This window comes from Bos javanicus, chromosome 7 (genome assembly GCF_032452875.1).
Source record: "Bos javanicus breed banteng chromosome 7, ARS-OSU_banteng_1.0, whole genome shotgun sequence".
Lineage (NCBI taxonomy): Eukaryota > Metazoa > Chordata > Mammalia > Artiodactyla > Bovidae > Bos > Bos javanicus.
Genome location: NC_083874.1, coordinates 2,577,985 through 2,598,727, shown reverse-complemented (window position 1 = coordinate 2,598,727; position 20,743 = coordinate 2,577,985). Strand labels below are relative to the sequence as shown.

The 20,743-nt window shown below is 41.7% G+C and overlaps 2 protein-coding genes and 1 pseudogene across 2 annotated transcripts; 2 read left to right on the top strand and 1 right to left on the bottom strand.

The window, feature by feature from the left end:
* Positions 1 to 6,031: 6,031 nt before the first annotated feature.
* On the bottom strand, positions 6,032 to 11,032 carry LOC133250300 (histone H2A type 3). Its single transcript, XM_061421323.1, has one exon. It carries the CDS (start codon positions 10,965 to 10,967, stop codon positions 10,575 to 10,577), a length of 393 nt encoding a protein of 130 aa, XP_061277307.1. The 5' UTR covers positions 10,968 to 11,032; the 3' UTR covers positions 6,032 to 10,574.
* Positions 11,033 to 11,229: 197 nt separating this feature from the next.
* On the top strand, positions 11,230 to 15,074 carry LOC133250301 (histone H2B type 3-B). The gene has a single exon (XM_061421324.1). The coding sequence runs from the start codon at positions 11,280 to 11,282 to the stop codon at positions 11,658 to 11,660; it is 381 nt and encodes a 126-aa protein (XP_061277308.1). The 5' UTR covers positions 11,230 to 11,279; the 3' UTR covers positions 11,661 to 15,074.
* Positions 12,379 to 20,526, top strand: LOC133251773 (protein SAAL1-like; annotated as a pseudogene).
* The last annotated feature ends 217 nt before the right edge of the window (positions 20,527 to 20,743 follow it).

Below are 20,743 nucleotides of genomic sequence, written 5' to 3'. Positions count from 1 at the left end.
TTTCTAATTTTATTGATTTGATTTTTCTCCCTTTGTTTCTTGATGAGTCTGGCTAATGGTTTGTCAATTTTATTTATCCTTTCAAAGAACCAGCTTTTGGCTTTGTTGATTTTTGCTATGGTCTCTTTTGTTTCTTTTGCATTTATTTCTGCCCTAATTTTTAAGATTTCCTTCCTTCTACTCACCCTGGGGTTCTTCATTTCTTCCTTTTCTAGTTGCTTTAGGTGTAGGGTTAGGTTATTTATTTGACTTTTTTCTTGTTTCTTTAGGAGTGCCTGTATTGCTATGAACTTTCCCCTTAGGACTGCTTTTAAAGTGTCCCACAGGTTTTGAGTTGTTGTGTTTTCATTTTCATTAGTTTCTATGCAAATTTTGATTTCTTTTTTGATTTCTTCTGTGATTTGTTGGTTATTCAGTAGGGTGTTTTTCAGCCTCCATATGTTGGAATTTTTAATAGTTTTTCTCCTGTAATTGAGATCTAATCTTACTGCATTGTGGTCAGAAAAGATGCTTGTAATGATTTCTATTTTTTTGAATTTACCAAGGCTAGATTTATGGCCCAGGATGTGATCTATCCTGGAGAAGGTTCCATGTGCGCTTGAGAAAAAGGTGAAATTCATTGTTTTGGGATGAAATGTCCTATAGATATCAATTAGGTCTAACTGGTCTATTGTATCGTTTAACGTTTGTGTTTCCTTGTTAATTTTCTGTTTAGTTGATCTATCCATAGGTGTGAGTGGGGTATTAAAGTCTCCCACTATTATTGTGTTATTGTTAATTTCTCCTTTCATACTTGTTAGCATTTGTCTTACATATTGCGGCGCTCCCGTGTTGGGTGCATGTATATTTATAATTGTTATATCTTCTTCTTGGATTGATCCTTTGATCATTAGGTAGTGACCATCTTTGTCTCTTTTCACAGCCTTTGTTTTAAAGTCTATTTTATCTGATATAAGTATTGCTACTCCTGCTTTCTTTTGGTCCCTATTTGCATGGAAAATCTTTTTCCAGCCCTTCACTTTCAGTCGGTATGTGTCCCCTGTTTTGAGGTGGGTCTCTTGTAGACAACATATGTAGGGGTCTTGTTTTTGTATCCATTCAGCCAGTCTTTGTCTTTTGGTTGGGGCATTCAACCCATTTACATTTAAGGTAATTACTGATAAGTATGATCCCATTGCCATTTACTTTATTGTTTTGGGTTTGAGTTTATACACCGTTTTTGTGTTTCCTGTCTAGAGAATATTCTTTAGTATTTGTTGGAGAGCTGGTTTGGTGGTGCTGAATTCTCTCAACTTTTGCTTGTCTGAGAAGCTTTTGATTTCTCCTTCATATTTGAATGAGATCCTTGCTGGGCACAATAATCTGGGCTGTAGGTTATTTTCTTTCATCACTTTAAGTATGTCTTGCCATTCCCTCCTGGCTTGAAGAGTTTCTATTGAAAGATCAGCTGTTATCCTAATGGGAATTCCCTTGTGTGTTATTTGTTGTTTTTCCCTTGCTGCTTTTAATATTTGTTCGTTGTGTTTGATCTTTGCTAATTTGATTAATGTGTCTTGGGGTGTTTCGCCTTGGGTTTATCCTTTTTGGGACTCTCTGGGTTTCTTGGACTTGGGTGATTATTTCCTTCCCCATTTTAGGGAAGTTTTCAACTATTATCTTCTCAAGTATTTTCTCATGGTCTTTCTTTTTGTCTTCTTCTTCTGGGACCCCTATGATTCGAATGTTGTAGCGTTTAATATTGTCCTGGAGGTCTCTGAGATTGTCCTCATTTCTTTTAATTCGTTTTTCTTTTATCCTCTCTGATTCATTTATTTCTACCATTCTATCTTCTAATTCACTAATCCTATCTTCTGCCTCTGTTATTCTACTATTTGTTGCCTCCAGAGTGTTTTTAATTTCATTTATTGCATCATTCATTTTATATTGACTCTCTTTTATTTCTTCTAGGTCCTTGTTAAACCATTCTTGCATCTTCTCGAGCTTAGTCTCCAGGCTATTTATCTGTGATTCCATTTTGATTTCAAGATTTTGGATCAATTTCACTATCATTATTTGGAATTCTTTATCAGGTAGATTCCCTATCTCTTCCTCTTTAGTTTGGTTTGGTGGGCTTTTATCCTGTTCCTTTATCTGCTGGGTATTCCTCTGTCTCTTCATCTTGTTTAAATTGCTGAGTTTGGGGTGTACTTTCTGTATTCTGGCAGTTTGTGGAGTTCTCTTTATTGTGGCGTTTCCTTGCTCTGTTTGGGTTTGTACAGGTGGCTTGTCAAGGTTTCTTGGTTAGGGAAGCTTGTGTCGGTGTTCTGGTGAGTGGAGCTGTATTTCTTCTCTCTGGAGTGCAATGAAATGTCCAGTAATGAGTTATGGGATGTCTATGGTTTTGGGGTGACTTTGGGCTGCCTGTATCTTGGAGCTCAGGGCTGTGTTCCTTGCTGCTGGAGAATTTGCTTGGTATGTCTTGTCCTGAAACTTGTTTCGCCCAGAGAGGTTTACAGTGTTATATGGAGAAGAGAAGAGTGAGGAGGGAGTTAGAGGTGACCCGAATGAGATGAGGTGGAGTCAACAGAGGAGAGAGTGGGCTATTCAGTAATCTCTTCCTTATGTGCACTCCACAACTGGACCGCTCAGAGTTGTTCACAGAGTTATACAGAGAAGAGAAGGGGGAAGGTGACAGAGGTGGCCAGGAGGATAATAGGGGGGAATGAAAAGGAGGGAGACAGATCCAGCCAGTAATCAGTTCCCTAAGTGTTCTCCACCATCTGGAACACACAGAAATTCACAGAGTTGGGTAGAGTAGAGAGGGGTTAGGGAGGAGACACAGGCGACGTAGTGGAGAAAAAGGAGAGTCCAAAGGGAGAGAGAGCAGTTAAGCCAGTAATCTCGCTCCCTAGTGAAAAATGGGTACTGAAGATTGGGTTCTTAAAGGTACAAAATTGGTAACAAATACATAAAAGCAAAAATTTAAAATCTAGAGTAGAGTTTGGAATTTCAAAAATACAATGTTAAAGAAAAGAAGGAAAAGAAAGAGAGAAAAAACGAACAAACAAAAACAAACAAGGTCGCAAAAATTATAAAGAAAATATAGGTACAAAATTGATAACTAATACCAAAAAGCAAAAGTTAAAAATCTAGAGTAGAGTTTGGAATTTCAAAAATACAATGTTAAAAAAAGAAGAAGAAAAAGAAAGAGAGAGAAAAAAAAACAATCAAGAACAAACAAGGTCGCATAAATTATATATATAAAGAAAATACAGGTACAAAATTGATAACAAATACCAAAAAGCATAAATTAAAAATCTAGAATAGAGTTTGGAATTTCAGATATACAATGTTATTTAAAAGAAGAAGAGAAAGAAACAGAGAAAAAGAAAAAATAAAAAAGGGTCACAGAAATTATATAAAAACAAAAACAAAAACAAAAACTATAGGTACAAAATTGATAACAAATACTAAAAAGCCAAAATTAAAAATCTAGAGTAGAGTTTGGAATTTAAAAAATACAATGTTAAAGAAAAGAAGGAAAAAGAAAAAAAAAAGGTCAAAAAAATTATTTAAAAAAATATATATGAAGTTTGCTTTAAAAAAAATAGGGTCTTTTTTTTTTTTTTTTTTTTGCAAAGTAATCGGTTATAAAAGTGGAAATTAAAGGAATAATAGAGGACTTAAATTTTTTTTTTTTTTTATAGGCTCACTTGTTCAGTCGCACTGAGGGGAGGTAGGGAGGGATGCTGCAAACAAATAACACTGGCGTGTGCTCGCAGTGCCTCAGCCACCCTGGGTCTGCCCCCTGTTCACGTCGCGTGTAGCCTCTCTGCCCACGCTGCTCAGGCTCTAGGTTGCTCCGCCGCGAACCATCCGCGGCCCGCCCTGGGCTGCCTGTACTTCCCAGGGCCAAGCCGCTCCGGTTCAGGCACTCGGGTAGTCCTCAGAGGCGCAGACTCTCAGTTGGGCCTGCGTTTTGTGCCCTTCCCAGATCCGAGCAGCTCAGGTGATGAGGTGTTTTGCGTGCGCGATTGCTGCAACTTATCGCCTCCCCGCCGCTCGGTTATCTAGTTGTGCACCGGCACACCTTCTCAGGCAGATGTTGACCGTCCAGACCCCCAAGAAGTTTTAGTTAGCAAAGAAGCCTGCTTACAGTTTTATAGATAATGTCTCTCTGGGGCTGCGATTGTCCCCTTCCGGCTCTGGCTGCCTATCACCGGAGGGGGATGGTCTGCTGCCGGCTATGTCCGTTCAGTCCTTTATTCCGTGCGCAGGCCTGGCGGTGTCATAGGTTAGGGCTGGCTTTTCGCGTGGTAGATATCCCACAGTCTGGTTTGCTAGCCCAAATTATTTCGCTCAGATAGTGCTCGGGGTATTCAGGCCAGATTCTTGCGATGCAGCCCGCGCCGCGCCTCCCTGCCCAGCCCCCGCTTGCTAATGGCGTGTGCAGGCGTCTGCGCTGCTTCTCCGCTGGGGGAGTTACCGTAGGGCTCGCAATGTGCGGGTTTTAATTATTTATTTTTCCTCTGTTATGTTGCCCTCTGTGCTTCCAAGGCTCGGTGCAGATTCGGCAGTGAGAAGGTTTCCTGGTGTTTGGAAACTTCTCTCTTTTTAAGACTCCCTTCCCGAGACGGAACTCCGTCCCTCCCTCTTTTGTCCCTTTTTTTGTCTTTTATATTTTTCCCTACCTCCTTTCTAAGACTTGGGTTGCTTTTCTGGGTGCCTGATGTCCTCTGCCGGCTTTCAGAAGTAGTTTTGTGGAATTTACTCGGCGTTTAAATGTTCTTTTGATGAATTTGTGGGGGAGAAAGTGTTCTCCCTGTCCTACTCCTCCGCCATCTTAGCTCCTCCTCCTCTCCTTCACTTTTGATGAATAATTTTGTTGAATACAAATTTCTAGATTAGTGATTTTTTTTTGATTTTTTAAAATACAATAATTGGTATATATGTCATGCCACACTTTGTTTCATGATTTCTGATGAAAAGTCTTAACTTTGTCTGTAGTTAGTGTTGCCCCACCCCCCACCCTGGTTCTTTCAAGGTATTTTCATCTTTGATTTTCTGTAACAGAATGTGCCTCAGTGTAGATTTTTTTTTAAATTTTATTTTATTTTTAATCTTTACATAATTGTATTAGTTTTGCCAAATATCAAAATGAATCCGCCACAGGTATACATGTGTTCCCATCCTGAACCCTCCTCCCTCCTCCCTCCCCATACCATCCCTCTGGGTCGTCCCAGTGCACTAGCCCCAAGCATCCAGTATCGTGCATCGAACCTGGACTGGCAACTCGTTTCTTACATGATATTTTACATGTTTCAATGTCATTCTCCCAAATCTTCCCACCCTCTCCCTCTCCCACAGAGTCCATAAGACTGTTCTATACATCAGTGTCTCTTTTGCTGTCTCGTACACCGGGTTATTGTTACCATCTTTCTAAATTCCATATATATGCGTTAGTATACTGTATTTATGTTTTTCCTTCTGGCTTACTTCACTCTGTATAATAGGCTCCAGTTTCATCCACCTCATTAGAACTGATTCAAAGTATTCTTTTTAATGGCTGAGTAATACTCCATTGTGTATATGTACCATTTCTTTTTTTACTGGGGGTCTCTGAACCTCCTGGATCTGTGGTTTAGTCTCCATCATTTTGGAAAATTCTCAACCATTATTCAAATATTTCTTCTACTCTCTCCTCTCCTCTTTCTGCTATTCTAATTACACATATGCTACAGCTTTTGTAATTATCCCAGTCCTAGGATATTCTATTTTCTATTTATTGTTATTATTCCTTTTCCACTTTGGATTTCAGTTTGGGAGATTTCTATTGACATTTCTTCAAGCTCATGGATTCTTTTCTAGACTGTGGAAAGTTGGCTAATGAGCCCATCAAAGGCAGTCTTCATTTGTTAGTGTTTTCAATTTCTCACATACCCTTTTGATACTTTCTTGGCATTTGCCCTCTATCCATTAGAACCCTTAACATCTTAGTTTTAAAATTCTGGTCTGAAAGATAATTCAACATTTGTGTCATATCTGAGTCTGGTTCTATGCTTATTTAAATCAATTTAGCCTGTTTTTTTTTTTTTTCCTTCTAATGGGAAAGACTAGCAAGTCTCTTCAAGAAAATGAGAAATACCAAGGGAACATTTCATGCAAAGATGGGTACAATAAAGGAGAGAAATGGTATGAACCTAACAGAAGCATAAGATACTAAGAGGTGGCAAGAATACACAAAAAGTGAACTCATGCAGAGTTGTGTCCGACTCTGCAACCCCATGGACTGTAGCCTATCAGGCTCCTCCATCCATGGAATTTTCCAGGCAAGAGTACTTGAGTGGGTTGCCATTTCCTTCTCCAGGGGATCTTCCCGACCCAGGGATCGAACCTGGGTCTCCCGCATTGCAGGCAGACACTTGGTCATCTGAGCCACCAGGGAAGCCCAGAATACAAAGAACTATACAAAAAAGATCTTCATGACCCAGATAACCACGATGGTGTGATCCCTCACCTTTACTCAGACATCGTGGAGTGCAAAGTCAAGTGGGCCTTAGGAAGCATCACTGACAAAGCTAGTAGAGGTGATGGAATTCAGTTCAAACTGCTGACCCACATGCTCTCTAGGACATTTGGGGGCAGATCTGATATCCTGCAGGAGTGACCTGGAAGGACATGACCCAGAGGGCTGCATGTGCCTGGGAGTGAGCTGAGGACACGGCAGCAGGAGGCAGAGGGGTTCTGGAGGCCCATGGGCAGCACTGACAGGAGGAGCTGTTGGGTCCAAAGTTGAGAGAGGCGAGAAGCACCAAGACCGGGTGTCCCTGGAGACCTCTGCAGGAGGCAGTAGAACTCAGCTGACCAGGAACTGGGAGGGAGGGAAGCAGGCAGAGAAAGGGATGCTTTTTAAGCTTTTGCTGGGCATACACTGGAGAAAATCAAAGCTTCATGAGGCTTTGTGAGCAATGCATAGAAATGACCCTGGCTGGAGGTAGGGAAGTTGTGGAGGGGGAGGCATTAGGCAGATTCTGATGACCAGGGCTGGGGCAGCCATGTAACAGGATGATGTAGGAGAACAGCTCAGCTCAGCCCAGATCTGATGGCACTAGGAACTGGGTGACCAGTACACTTCAAGTGCTAACCCCAAATTCCTCTGCTCTCCCTGGTCTAGGGGAGCACAGAAACTTTGTGGAGAGGAGTCCATTTGCTTTTTCACTTGGAAGATTCTTAAATTTGTTGGTGCGTATATGGAAACTGATACTGCAGGGAGGAAAAGTCTAGATGTGCAGCAGAGGCTGGGTACAGGCCACACCTAGAGAGAGGTGAGATCGCCTACTAGACTTGGGCCAGGCTAAACTGAGAATTCCAAAAATTAGGAACACTTTATCTGCAGTGAGCATGGATGCTTCTGAGGCTGCCCAGACTGCATTCTTCTTCTGGGAACTCCCTCCCACTTCATCTTTCTTAATAGTGCCCACACATAGGAATATGGGGAGAATGACCAAAATAATTCCATTGAAGGGAATGTATGATATGTGTCAGTTGGCTGAGAAGAGGGCTTGAAGCTCCACCAAGGCAGGGAGAAAGGCTGTGGCTACCCAAAAGACTCCATGCCCCTCTCCCCACGTGGTGTCTGAGGGATGCTACTGTGCAGGCAGGCCAGCCCACACTCCACCTACTGGATAAAAGTGATGGAGACACAAACTCCTCTCCTTTTTAGTGCATATCCTTGAATTAGGTTCACCGTATCTCTTTAAATCAAGGTGAAATTCACATAAACCATTCTAAAGTGAGCAATTCAGTGACATATAGGCATTCACAATCACCTCTTTCCATCTCTGAAATATTTTCATTACCCCAAAAGTGAACAATACTCCATATTCCTCTAATACCCAACAACTAACTCGCATCAACTAATCTACTGTCCTTATGAATTTGTTGTGTATGCAATCATATAAATGGGATCATACAATATGTGACTTTTAGTGTCCAGCTTCTTTAACTTACCACAGCATTTTTGAAGTTCATCCATGAACATGTCATTCCTTTTTATGACTGAATAGTATTCCACTATATGGATAAACCACATTTTGTTTATCCATTCATCTGTTATAGACATTTGGGCTGTTTCTATCTTTGGGATGCTGCCGTGAATGTGAGATGGGTGTCTGGGTAGCAGAGTCCTTGTATGTATCTGGGGGATGGAATGGCTGGGCCATATGCTGTTTTCTTCTTTAAGCATGAGTCTGATGAGCTTTCTCTATGCAAGGCAGGCAGCTCTGCATATTGCATCATGTTTCTAAACCTGATAATCCTTATAGATCAGACCAGAGCTGCCCAAAAGAACTTTCTGTAATGATGGAGACCTTCTGTATCTGTTCTGTCCAGCGTGGTAGCCATTAGCCATGTGTGGCTAGGACGACTGAAAAACTACACCTTTGTATTTAATTTTAATTAATTGAAAATTAATCAGGGCTTGTGGCTATATAAACTCAGCCTTAGAAGTGACAAAAGAAGGGCTTCCTCTTGGAGCACCTCCCATCTCAGGTTTCCCAGTGAACACTCCACTTGAGGAACTGAAAATCTGGAGCTCAGTGATGACACTTGGAAGACCCGAGCTCTCCGTTCCTGAGAAACCTTTCTTTCTTAAATAACACTGAAGGGGGTGAAAACATACAACGACCTACATGATCATCAATACAAAAATAAAAGTTGAAAGTAGAATTCAAGGCTGTCACGGGAAACACAATGTACAGATCTCCAGAAGACTCTATAATCTCTTGCATAATCCTTGCAGTTTGTTTCATTGAAATGGGTCCCAATTGGCAATGTGAATGCTACTATCTACCTACACTGCAGAGGAGTTGGGTGTTGTTTTCACCCACACTGATGGTTCTTATCAATTTTGGGGGCAAACAGTTTTATATTGCTAGGATATTTTCTAAAGACTAGCAAATATGTGGTTAGCTCTAGATAGTGTCTAGGGAGCCCTGGTTTGAGTACATCTAATTAAAAGTGAAATCACTCAGTCATGTCTGACTCTTTGCGACCCCATAGACTGTACCCTACCAGGCTCCTCTGTCCATGGGATTTTCCAGGCAATACTACTGGAGTGGATTGCCATTTCCTTCTCCAGGGAATCTTCCCAACCCAGGGCTCGAACCCAGGTCTCCCGCATTGTAGACAGATGCTTTACCGCCTGAGCCACCAGGGAACCCCAATTTTGTAAGATAAATACTTACTATATAACGTTCCTAAATTGTTTTAGACTTCCCTGGTGGCTCAGACGGTAAAGCGTCTGTCCACAGTGCGGGAGACCTGGGTTCGATCCCTGGGTGGGGAAGTTCCCTGGAGAAGGAAAAGGCAACCCACTCCAGTACTCTTGCCTAGAAAATCCCATGGACAGAGGAGCCTGGTGTCCATGGGTTGCAAAGAGTCGGACACGACTGAGCGACTTCACATTCACATTCAAATTGTTTTAGTGGCCTGTATTTATTATAATAAAAAAATTAATGGAATCAGTAAGGATGACAGCAGGAATAACATTTATTAAACTCATAGTGTGCTGGAGATTTTTAAACATGGAGATTACTATGGATTTACTCATTTAATCCCTTAACCCCATGAAGTAAGTGCTATTAACATTTTCACTTCTCAGTAGACTTTGCAGAAGTATATCTGGGACACTCCACCCCTTATTTGTAACAGCATGTGGAATTCATGAACAATCATCTTTCGAAATATCCACGTGTATATTACTTAATCTGGTCTTAACACTGTTCATTTTAAATGTACTGAATTCACAAAAGTAATTTTATCAGATTTTATACTATTTTTACTTTAGCTATCAGTTTAAGGGGATCTCTTATTAACGTTTAGCCAACCCAAATATAGTAATTTAAACTCCTTTAAATATTCTATATACAATAAAATTTCCTTTAAAAATGTGCACCTATTTTCAAAATGTAAACTGATACATTTCAAATGCTGGAAATGCACCTAGCAAGACATACCCTTCCCAAGACCTTAGAATTCACAATACAATAGACAATTCTGATCTCATGTTCTCTAAAAATCTAACTCATGCATTCATACCTTTTAAAATGGAAATCACGTTTATCTATCAGAACCTCAAATGGCAGATTTCCTTCTAATATTAAATACTTTCAATACCGGTTCAATGTATGGATTTCTCCTGGGATAAGAAAACAGTCCGTACTTGGCGTCTGAATGTCACACTAATGACTTCCCGGAGTCAAAAGTAGCTTGTCACCCGTAATAACAAATTCTTAAAAGATGAGTGGGATTAAAACTCCATGACCTTGGGGGCGAGATTCAGGAGAAAATGTCAGACATTCCCTGCTGCAAACCAACACACAGCCTACTGAGCCCCTATACGCACCCAAATCATGTCTCTGGTATTCGATTTCCCACAAGCCCAGCCTTGCTCAGATTCGCACAGAAACGCGCTGCGAAAGACAGCCCTTGGCCAGTACGGCTCTTTTCTAGACACTGTGGGTGGCTCTGAAAAGAGCCTTTGGTGTCAGGGGGCCCCCGGGGAGCACGACCGTTTCCGGCCCGCCTCCGCCGCCTCACTTGCCCTTGGCCTTGTGGTGACTCTCCGTTTTCTTGGGCAGCAGCACGGCCTGGATATTAGGCAGGACACCGCCCTGCGCGATGGTCACGCGACCCAGCAGCTTGTTGAGCTCTTCGTCGTTACGGATGGCTAACTGCAGATGGCGTGGGATAATACGCGTCTTCTTGTTGTCGCGCGCCGCGTTGCCCGCCAGCTCCAGGATCTCAGCCGTCAGGTACTCCAACACGGCTGCCAGATAGACAGGCGCGCCAGCACCCACACGCTCAGAATAGTTACCTTTACGGAGCAGCCGATGCACTCGGCCCACAGGAAACTGCAAACCCGCGCGCGAAGAGCGCGACTTCGCTTTCGCGCGCGCCTTACCGCCCTGTTTGCCTCGGCCTGACATCTCCCAGTCACGCACAACGACAAAACACAGCCAAAAAGCAAACCACCAACAAACCCGCTGTACTCAGAGAGTCCTTATATATGGTCTTGAGGTAGTACAGCCGGCGCCGCCCGATTGGGTAGTGATGGTGACCAACCAGAAAAGAAAGTCACCATTTCCCCCTAATTTGCATCTGCCTTTTCCAGTGATGACGTTGCACGTTGCTTGATCCTATCATAAATTAGAAACTCTGGATCCCTCATTTGAATACAGGACGTATAAGTTGAGTTGCTCTGCAACTAGGCTTCTTTTCTACCCGAAGGATCCGTCGTCATGCCTGATCCGTCCAAATCAGCTCCCGCACCCAAGAAGGGCTCCAAAAAAGCTGTTACTAAAGCGCAGAAGAAGGATGGCAAAAAGCGTAAGCGCAGCCGCAAAGAGAGTTATTCCATCTACGTGTATAAGGTGTTGAAGCAAGTGCACCCGGACACCGGTATCTCTTCCAAGGCTATGGGCATCATGAACTCGTTCGTGAACGACATCTTCGAACGTATCGCTAGCGAGGCCTCCCGTTTGGCGCACTACAACAAGCGTTCTACCATCACGTCCCGGGAGGTGCAGACGGCTGTGCGCCTGCTATTGCCCGGCGAGTTGGCCAAACACGCTGTCTCGGAAGGTACCAAAGCCGTCACCAAATATACGAGCTCTAAATGAGGTGCACCTCGGTGCCCGGAAACCCAAAGGCTCTTTTCAGAGCCACTCACAAGATCAAGAAAGGGTGTCGAACACGTGAAGGGTTTGTTATGTAAAAGCATCCCTTGTCTACTTCGTAGCGGCTCCTAGGTTACTAGGAGGGCGCTGGGATTCTTCCCCCTACCCCCACCCCACCCCCTGCCCCATAGACGTGTGCGCGTGTGTGTATGTGAGCAGAATGCGAAAGCGTACCTATATTTTATCAGTGGTCGGGGATGGGCTGCCGAGGAAAAATAACAGTGCGGGAAACAACGAAAAGGCTGCGTGTCCACACCTGTTTCCGCTCAAAGCTATCGACGCTTCTCTAAGCAAAATAGGAACCTTGAATTCAAGTATCTTTAGGGTCTGGAGAGTGCCATTTCCGAGGCTTGCGGGCATGGCACAATTTTGTGTGCGCATGATGTTTGCCTGTGGGTGGGTGGCGCGGGTCATTACCACCCCCACCCCCTAATCCCCCGCTTCCCCAGAGGGACCGTATGCCATTCGAATACCTCCGTGTTCATTAATGAGTGAGCCCGAAGCTGCACTGAAAGACGCGCTGGGTGAGGCCCCCGGGGGTGTTGTACAGCTTTGGCGCTGGCGCCTGGCAATGCATCTCCGCCCAGACCAGATATCTTTATCATAAGGCAATGAACATTTACGGGAGGATATTTGCTTGTCTGGATTCTTCAAAGGCGGGATGTTTGAAACCGAAAGGAAAATGGAAGCGTGGTGGAACACAGCGCTCTGTGCTCTAGAACTGGATATAATAAGCCCACCCCGGCTGCAGGTAGTTGGGGGCGAGGGTGGGGAGAGGAGAGCAATTTACGAGAAAAATAACCTTTTTCTCAGCAAATGTAAACTTCCACTTCAGCCCCATTATTCTCAGTGACGCACTAGTGACGCAGAATTTTCCCTTTGAGTTTATGGCATTCATTTGAAAAGTGTCAGTTCAAAGAAAGTGCTTTAGCGTGAAGAGTTCACTCTGAGGAAGACATCGCCTACCTTTTTTTGCCTGTTTTTTCTTATTTGTAAGAAGGGGATTTCAAATAATCACTTTCTTGAGCTGTTTTGAGAATTAGATTTGTTGAAAGGTCGTGTCATCATCTCGGGCGAGGAGCTGACGTTCAATTAAAGGCTAACAAGCGGGCTTTTGCAAATCATCTCCAAAGGAAGAAGGTTGCATGCTTGATTCGGTTGGTAGGACTTGGGAGAAAACGTGCCCACCGCCACGGTGCCCTCAACCACAGCGGCTGGAAAACGCCCACCTCATTCCTTTTTCTACACGGGTCCACTGTAAAAGAATTTCTAAAACCCCACACATTTTAAAGTTGGCATCCAAAATACTTTATGGTTAGTTAATAGTTGCCAGAATGCAAATCCCAAGATAGGATGTTTTACAAAACAAAATGGTCTCACATCAGTTTTTTATTTTTTAAAATATGAATTTATTTATTTTAATTGGAGGCTAATTACTTTACAATATTGTATTGGTTTTGCCATACATCAACATGAATCCGCCACGGGTGTACACGTGTTCGCCATCCTGAAACCCCCTCCCACCTCCCTCCCCATCCCATCCCTCTGGGTCATCCCAGTGCACCAGCCCTGAGCACCCTGTCTCATGCATGGAACCTGGACTGGTGATTCGTTTCACATATGATATTATACATGTTTCAATGCCATTCTCCCAAATCATCCCACCCTCGCCCTCTCCCACAGAGTCCAAAAGACTGTTCTATACATCTGTGTCTCTTTTGCTGTCTCGCATACAGGGTTATCATTACCATCTTTCTAAATTCCATATGTATGCGTTAGTATACTATATTGGTGTTTTTCTTTTTGGCTTACTTCACTCTGTATAATAGGCTCCAGTTTCATTCACCTCGTTAGAACTGATTCAAATGTATTCTTTTTCATGGCTGAGTAACCAGTCCATTCTAAAGGAGATCAGTCCTCCGTGTTCTTTGGAAGGACTGATGCTAAAGCGTAAACTCCAATACTTTGGCCACCTCATGTGAAGAGTTGACTCACTGGAAAAGACTCTGATGCTGGGAGGGATTGGGGGCAGAAGGAGAAGGGGATGACAGAGAATGAGATGGCTGGATGGCATCACTGATTCGATGGACATGAGTTTGGGTAAACTCCAGGAGCTGGTGATGGACAGGGAGGCCTGGCGTTCTGCAGTTCATGGGGTCTCAAAGAGTCGGATACGACTGAGCGACTGAACTGACTGAATACTCCACTGTGTATATGTACCACAGCTTTCTTATCCATTCATCTGCTGATGGACATCTAGGTTGCTTCCATGTCCTGGCTATTATAAACAGTGCTGCGATGAACATTGGGGTTCACGTGTCTCTTTCAATTCTGGTTTCCTCAGTGTGTATGCCCAGCAGTGGGATTACTGGGTCATAAGGCAGTTCTGTTTCCAGTTTTTTAAGGAATCTCCACACTGTTCTCCATAGTGGCTGTACTAGTTTGCATTCCCACCAACAGTGTAAGAGGGCTCCCTTTTCTCCACACCCTCTCCAGCATTTATGGCTTGCAGACTTTTGGATAGCAGCCATTCTGACTGGCGTGAAATGGTACCTCATTGTGGTTTTGATTTGCATTTCTCTGATAATGAGTGATGTTGAGCATCTTTACATGTGTTTGTTAGCCGTCTATATGTCTTCTTTGGAGAAATGTCTGTTTAGTTCTTTGGCCCATTTTTTGATTGTGTCATTTATTTTTCTGGATCACATCAGTTTTTTAAAGGTTTCTATTGAAATAGCTATTCAATACCACAGTCAGTTTATAGAATACACTATTAAATTATTCGTTAACACTGAGCTAGTTTATGTAATTCTTTTTTCACCTTGAATTCATATTTTCATTCAACTTCAGATTCAGCATTTCATCCTAATGTAAAATATGTATATTTAGCATTGTTTTATCTACCTCCTTTATACACAGAAGTGGAAATTGAAATTTAAAAATTTGTTGGTGAGCAGAAATAAGTTTAAAAATCATCTGGACAACACACTATTGTTTAAATATAACTAAGTTTTGATAGGTATATATAAAACTGATAATAAAACTTTAGTGAAAACTGCATTTAAAGATATGGATAGTGGTCTCTGCTCCCACACCCTCCTTTCCTTTCTGCCTGAGTTAGTTTGTGCACTCATGGGCATATATAGTATTGTTAGTGATAGCAGTGTGCAGGCATTATTTCTTTCCCCTTGTTCTCTTTTATAGATGTGAGTGTTTGAACGTATCTGTATGTTCTATCTGTATATGTTTGAACATGTCTTTACGTTTGAAGATACCTATATGAGCATATCTAGTGTTCTAATGCATTTTTTATAGTCTGAAACGATGTTTACAAAAATAAATACTTCGAAATGGAAATTTTTTCCTTGTAGTTTTACCTACTTCTTTGCCTTCCTAGCTGTAATACAAAATGTAAACAGTGATCTGTCATCAAAAGACAACACCTTTCATTTTGTCAGTAGATACTGATTCACATTAAAAACTACTGGCTTCTGGTGGAGCTCCTGCACCCCAGGTGGCCAAGCCATGGACCGCAACCTGTCGACAGGGCTGCCAAGTTGGGACGGCAAAAGAGGCGGCCGTGGCCAGGGGACTGCATCGCCAGTACGGTCTCCAGCAAGCACTGGCTCTTCGGCATCCTCAGCGGGCTCATCAGATGGTTAGCCCTGAAAATGCCAAATCCAGCTCTGATGATGATGAGCAGCAGATGGAGCTTGATGAAGAAATGGAGAGTGAGATTTGCAGAGTATGGGATATGTCAGTGGATGAGGATGTGGCTTTGTTTCTCCAAGAATTTAATGCTTCTGACATATTTGTGGGAGTATTGGCCTAATCAAAATGTCCTCGATTAAGAGAAATATGTGTGGGAATTTTAGGTAATATGGCCTGTTTCCAGGAGATATGTGTGTCCATCAGCAGTGATAAAAATCTTGGCCAGGTATTCAGACACGCCTACTCTGCTGGAAACAAGCAGATTGTTACTTGCCTTTCCCAGACAGGAGTGGCCAGTGTCTGGGTTGAAAGAATCCGAGAAAATCCAGCTATTTATGATAGCATTTGCTTCATCATGTCAAGTTCAACAAATGTTGACTTGCTGGTAAAGGTTGGGGAGGTTGTGGACAAGCTGTTTGATTTGGTTGAGGAGCTAATGTGGGAATAGATTAGAAGTGGGGCTGTTCAGGCTCTGGACCAACCCCAGGAAGATTCTGAACAGCAGCCAGCATTTCGAATTGTGCCCTGTGTACTTGAAGCTGCCAAACAAGTGTACTCTGAAAATCCAGAAGGGCTCGATGTTTACATGCATGTCTTACAGCTGCTCACCACAGTAGATGATGGAATTTAAGCAATTGTACAGTGTCCTGACACTGGGAAAGACACTTGGAATATAGTTTTTGATCTGGTGTGCCATGAATTCTGCCAGTCTGATGATCCGCCCATCATACTGCAAGAAGAGAAAACAGTACTGGCCTCTGATTTTTCAGTGTTGTCCGCCATCTATGCTTCACAGACTGAACAGGAGTATCTAAAGATAGGAAAAGTGGATCTTCCTCTAGTTGACAGCCTGATTTGTGTCTCACAAAATAGGGAACATTGTCAGAAGAACCCAGAGAACTCAACAGAGTCTAACACAGAAGAAACTAAAAGTCTGATTTAACCCAAGATGGTTTCCACTTGAAAATCTTGAACAATATTTCATGTGAATTTCTTTCTAATATTTTCCAAGTATTAACAAAGGAGAAAGGTAACTCAGAGATTAGGGACAGCAAGTTAAGCAAACAGAAGTGTTCCTGTGCATTTGAGACTCTTCTCCCTTTCTGTAGCCCTGTGGTGGAAGACTTTCTTAAAATCCTCCGTGAAGTTGATAAGACCCTTGCTGGTAACCTGGAGGAAAAGTTCCCAAGTTTGAAGTTTCAGACTTAAAAAATATTAGAATCCCTCTGCCCAAGAAATGGACTCGCTGACTATTGAAATTGACAAATAGGAAATACTAGACCATAATTGTTTGGTATTACAGTCAAGCTCTTCTCCAGCCTTATCTCATTTTTGTTTGGCATTGGAATAGTCTCACTACCATCAAACATCATCTCCCTCCCCTCCTCTTTTTTTTTTGTATTGGTTGTGCAGTATTTGTCTTCTTCAGGTAAAGAAAACAAAATTATCATTAAGGTCCTTTTAAGAATATTTGAGGGGTTGCTGAGGATTTTTTCATAACTCTTAACTGGATTTTTACTCAGAACTTTATATTCATATCTACTACAAGTGCATTCAGCTGCACTAGTAGAAAACCCTACTATAGTAGCTTAATCTGTTAGCTTGTATGTATTTAATGCAATAAGAAGTCCAGAGGCGGGCAGTCCAACCCTGAGAAGGTTGGCTCAGGGACACTTACTCTTTTCACCTCTGTGTGGTCTGCCGGGTAGACCTTTGTGTTCATTTTTATTGTCTTTTGGTTAAAGGGACTATAATATCTCTGGTCCTTCCACATTCAGGGAAGAAAAAAGAGAAAGAGGCCAAGGGGCTTTCTCTTAGCAAATCTTTCCTTTTTATTTGGAAAGGACAGCCCTCCCTGGCCAGAACCATGTTAATGTCCGTCCCTAACTGCAGGTATTTGACATCAAGTACTTTTTTTCTTTCTGGCCTCTACAGGAGAGAAAGGCAAGAGAGAAAGGAGATACGAGTGGCTTTTGAGTATACCCAGTTCATGGTGTTTGCCACAATATGCAAACCTTTCTATCCATTTAAATTGTATTGATGCCATGCTAGGTTGTTAGTAGCAATCAAAAGTAATTACCAGTTTAGTTTTGTTACAGTTCACATTTTTTCCAATGTTTTGTGTATGAAAATGGAAATGCTAACATTCTGATGAAAGAACATTAGCAAAATTCTCTGGTTTAATTTCAGAAAATGATTTGCTTGAGTGAATTCAGATTTTTAAAATTAACATTGAGGAAGCTTCATAACATCTGGTTGTTCACAAACTGCTATACGTGACTTTCCTCTCACCCTCTATCATTTATTATACTGCTTCCTAATGAAACGTATTTGAGGATCAACCAGGTACACTTATAGGAAGTGCCCAGTTTGTATTATTTCAGTTGCTGAAAGTGGACTTTTAGTAGATTTTCAGAAAACATCAGTTATGAATGAAATAGCCAGCTTTTTAAGCCTCTCTTCTGGTATAGCCTCTTCTCAGTATATTGCAGAATCTTTTATGCTTTAAAGCATTGGTCTTGCCTCACACTTTGTATTCTTTCCTTGAGTGACTTTTGCCGATAAAATACAGGGCTACCCTGTGCTGTTCGTAAGAAATATATAATTTCCAGTTTGGGGTAGTCTTCGTGTGGAAAGTACCCTGCCAAAAAGAATTGAACTATAAAATTACAATCTTATCAGTTAAACTCTTAAAAAAAAAAAAAAAACTACAAAATTCAGTTCTTCAAATACATTTGAATCAGTTCTAATTAGGTGGATGAAACTGGAGCCTATTATACAGAGTGAAATAAGCCAGAAAGAAAAACACCAATATAGTATACTAACACATATATATGGAATTTAGAAAGATGGTAATGATAACCCTGTATGTGAGACAGCAAAAGAGACACAGATGTATAGAACAGTCTTTTGGACTCTGTGGGAGACGGCGAGGGTGGGATGATTTGAGAGAATAGCATTGAAACATGTATATTATCATATGTGAAACAGATCGCCAGTCCAGGTTCAATGCATGAGACAGGGTGCTCGGGGCTGGTGCACTGGGATGACCCAGAGGGATGGGATGGGGAGGGAGGTGGAGGGGGGTTCAGGATGGGGAACACATGTACATCCATGGCTGATTGATGTCAATGTATGGCAAAACCAATACAATATTGTAAAGTAATTAGCCTCCAATTAAAATAAATTAATTTTTTAAAATTCAGTTCTTCACTTTGAAATAGGGGCCTGTTGACTGGGTCCAAGCCCTCAGCCTCCTACCAGATTAGATTGGGAGTCAGTCTCTTAATGAAAACTTACAGTCATATAAAACTAGTTTCACAGATCCACATGATTCTTTAATAAGCTTAAACCCTAGGTAGGTCTAACAAATGAAAATTGTCTAAAGCAGAAACTGTGATAGAAAGTGCTAGCAGTGGCAACAGCACTGTCTAGGATCAAAAGTAAAAATAAGAAGTAAAATGAACATTTTACAATAATTTGCATATATAGTTCTAGAAAATACAGCTTTCTGTGAATAATGCAAAACACCAATTAATTTCTTAGTACTTTTTATACTAGCACAGAGAATTAGCTCGAAGTTAAAAGACTGCCCCTATTTGCTGAATCAGAGAAGGCAATGGCACCCCACTCCAGTACTCTTGCCTGGAGAATCCCAGGGATGGGGGAGCCTGGTGGGCTGCCATCTATGGGGTCACACAGAGTCGGACACAACTGAAGTGACTTAGCATAGCATAGCATTTGCTGAATAGTCCAGTGGAGGCGGCACACACAGCCCCAGGTGCAGAATGGACCTGATTTGGCCCTCTCCTAGGAGGAGAATCTGTTAAGGAAGAGGCAAGGCACATGGAATCTCTGCTACAGAGATTCTATGATTAAGAAAATTGACAAAAAATGTATATAGAAACTATGTTTATCATATTGTTACAACAGAGAAATACATGGTCTCTTACACTGAGTGGAAAGTTAAACTAGAGCAGTTAACCAAATCCTTGAGAATACACAGAGGTGAGGAAACGTGGGACTCAGCACAATGGAGTCATTCTCCAGAGAATAATGACAATTTCAAATTCTCTGAAATAACAAAGGTAAATGCTTAAAATTAAGGATCTGAAAGGAACTGGAGGATTCTGCATGTACACAATCTATGCATCTAGGTGCCTCCCTTTTTCATGTCAGAAATTTGAAGTCAAATTTGTTAATTATTATGAAGTAAATATTTTGGAGGAGGAAAAACTCTCTTTAATAAGAAATTACAAATGCAAAAGAATTTACTGTGCAAGAGGTTAAATATTGATTAAAGGGCAGCAGTCACTGGAAATGATGTGTGTGAAGTTTCTGAGGGAGGGGAGGGATCAGATGGCCATTGTCTACCTGAGGGAACACAGCTGTGAATCCAAATCTCACATAGCATTTTGGCTCTTGGAGATTGGGCTGTTTTGTGAAGGTGTTTTTCATGGTTTGGGAATCACCAGCACTATGAGATATTTTTTAGATTGAGAACAGCATGGGCCCGTAAGGCTTTGCATGCCTTAATTGCTATTAAATGTGTCATACAGGCAACATTTATTTTGCATACACTTTACTGAAGTTTTTAAAAAGGCACTACATTTGTTTTATTGAAAAGCCTCTTCAAAGGAGCATAAAGAAGTTACAATAGACATCACAGAATTATAAACGGTCATGAGATTACTATGAGTAATTATACACCAATAAATTTAAAAACCTAGAAGAAATGGACAAATTTCTAGAAATGTACAATCTTCCAAGACTGAGCCAGGTAGAAATAGAAAATATAAACTGACACCAGGATTGAAACTGGGTAATAATAATAATCCTCGACTGAACAGGTTCACAGGTGAATTCCACCAAACATTTAAAGAAGAGTTAACACCTATCCATCTCAAATGATTCCAAAAATTTGCAGAGCAAGAAATGCTTCTGAACTCATTCTGAGACCAGCATCACCCTGACACTAAAACTAGACAAAGATATTACAACAACAGAAAATTACAGGCCAATATCACTGATGGCTTGGAATAAAAACTAGTTAACATTGTCAAAATAATAGGGAATGAGGCTGTAACTAGGGGGCCATGTGAATTGGTGGTGGGGGAGAGTGGGGGGGGTGCTTGAAAACACATCACAGCTGTCCCTAATCTTATTAGCTATGAAAGGAATATGGTGGCTCAGTGGTAAAGAATAGCCTGCCAATGCGGGGTTCTTCTCCCAAAGGATATGTCTCCTCAGGCAAGGGCGACAAAAGAAAAAATAAATAAGACTATCTGAAACTAAAAAACTTTTGAATAGTGAAA

What these genes read in the sequence shown, in the direction of transcription:
- LOC133250301 (XM_061421324.1), top strand. Translation starts at nt 11,280, where the DNA reads ATGCCTGATCCGTCCAAATCAGCTCCCGCACCCAAGAAGGGCTCCAAA.
- LOC133250300 (XM_061421323.1), bottom strand. Translation starts at nt 10,967, where the DNA reads ATGTCAGGCCGAGGCAAACAGGGCGGTAAGGCGCGCGCGAAAGCGAAG.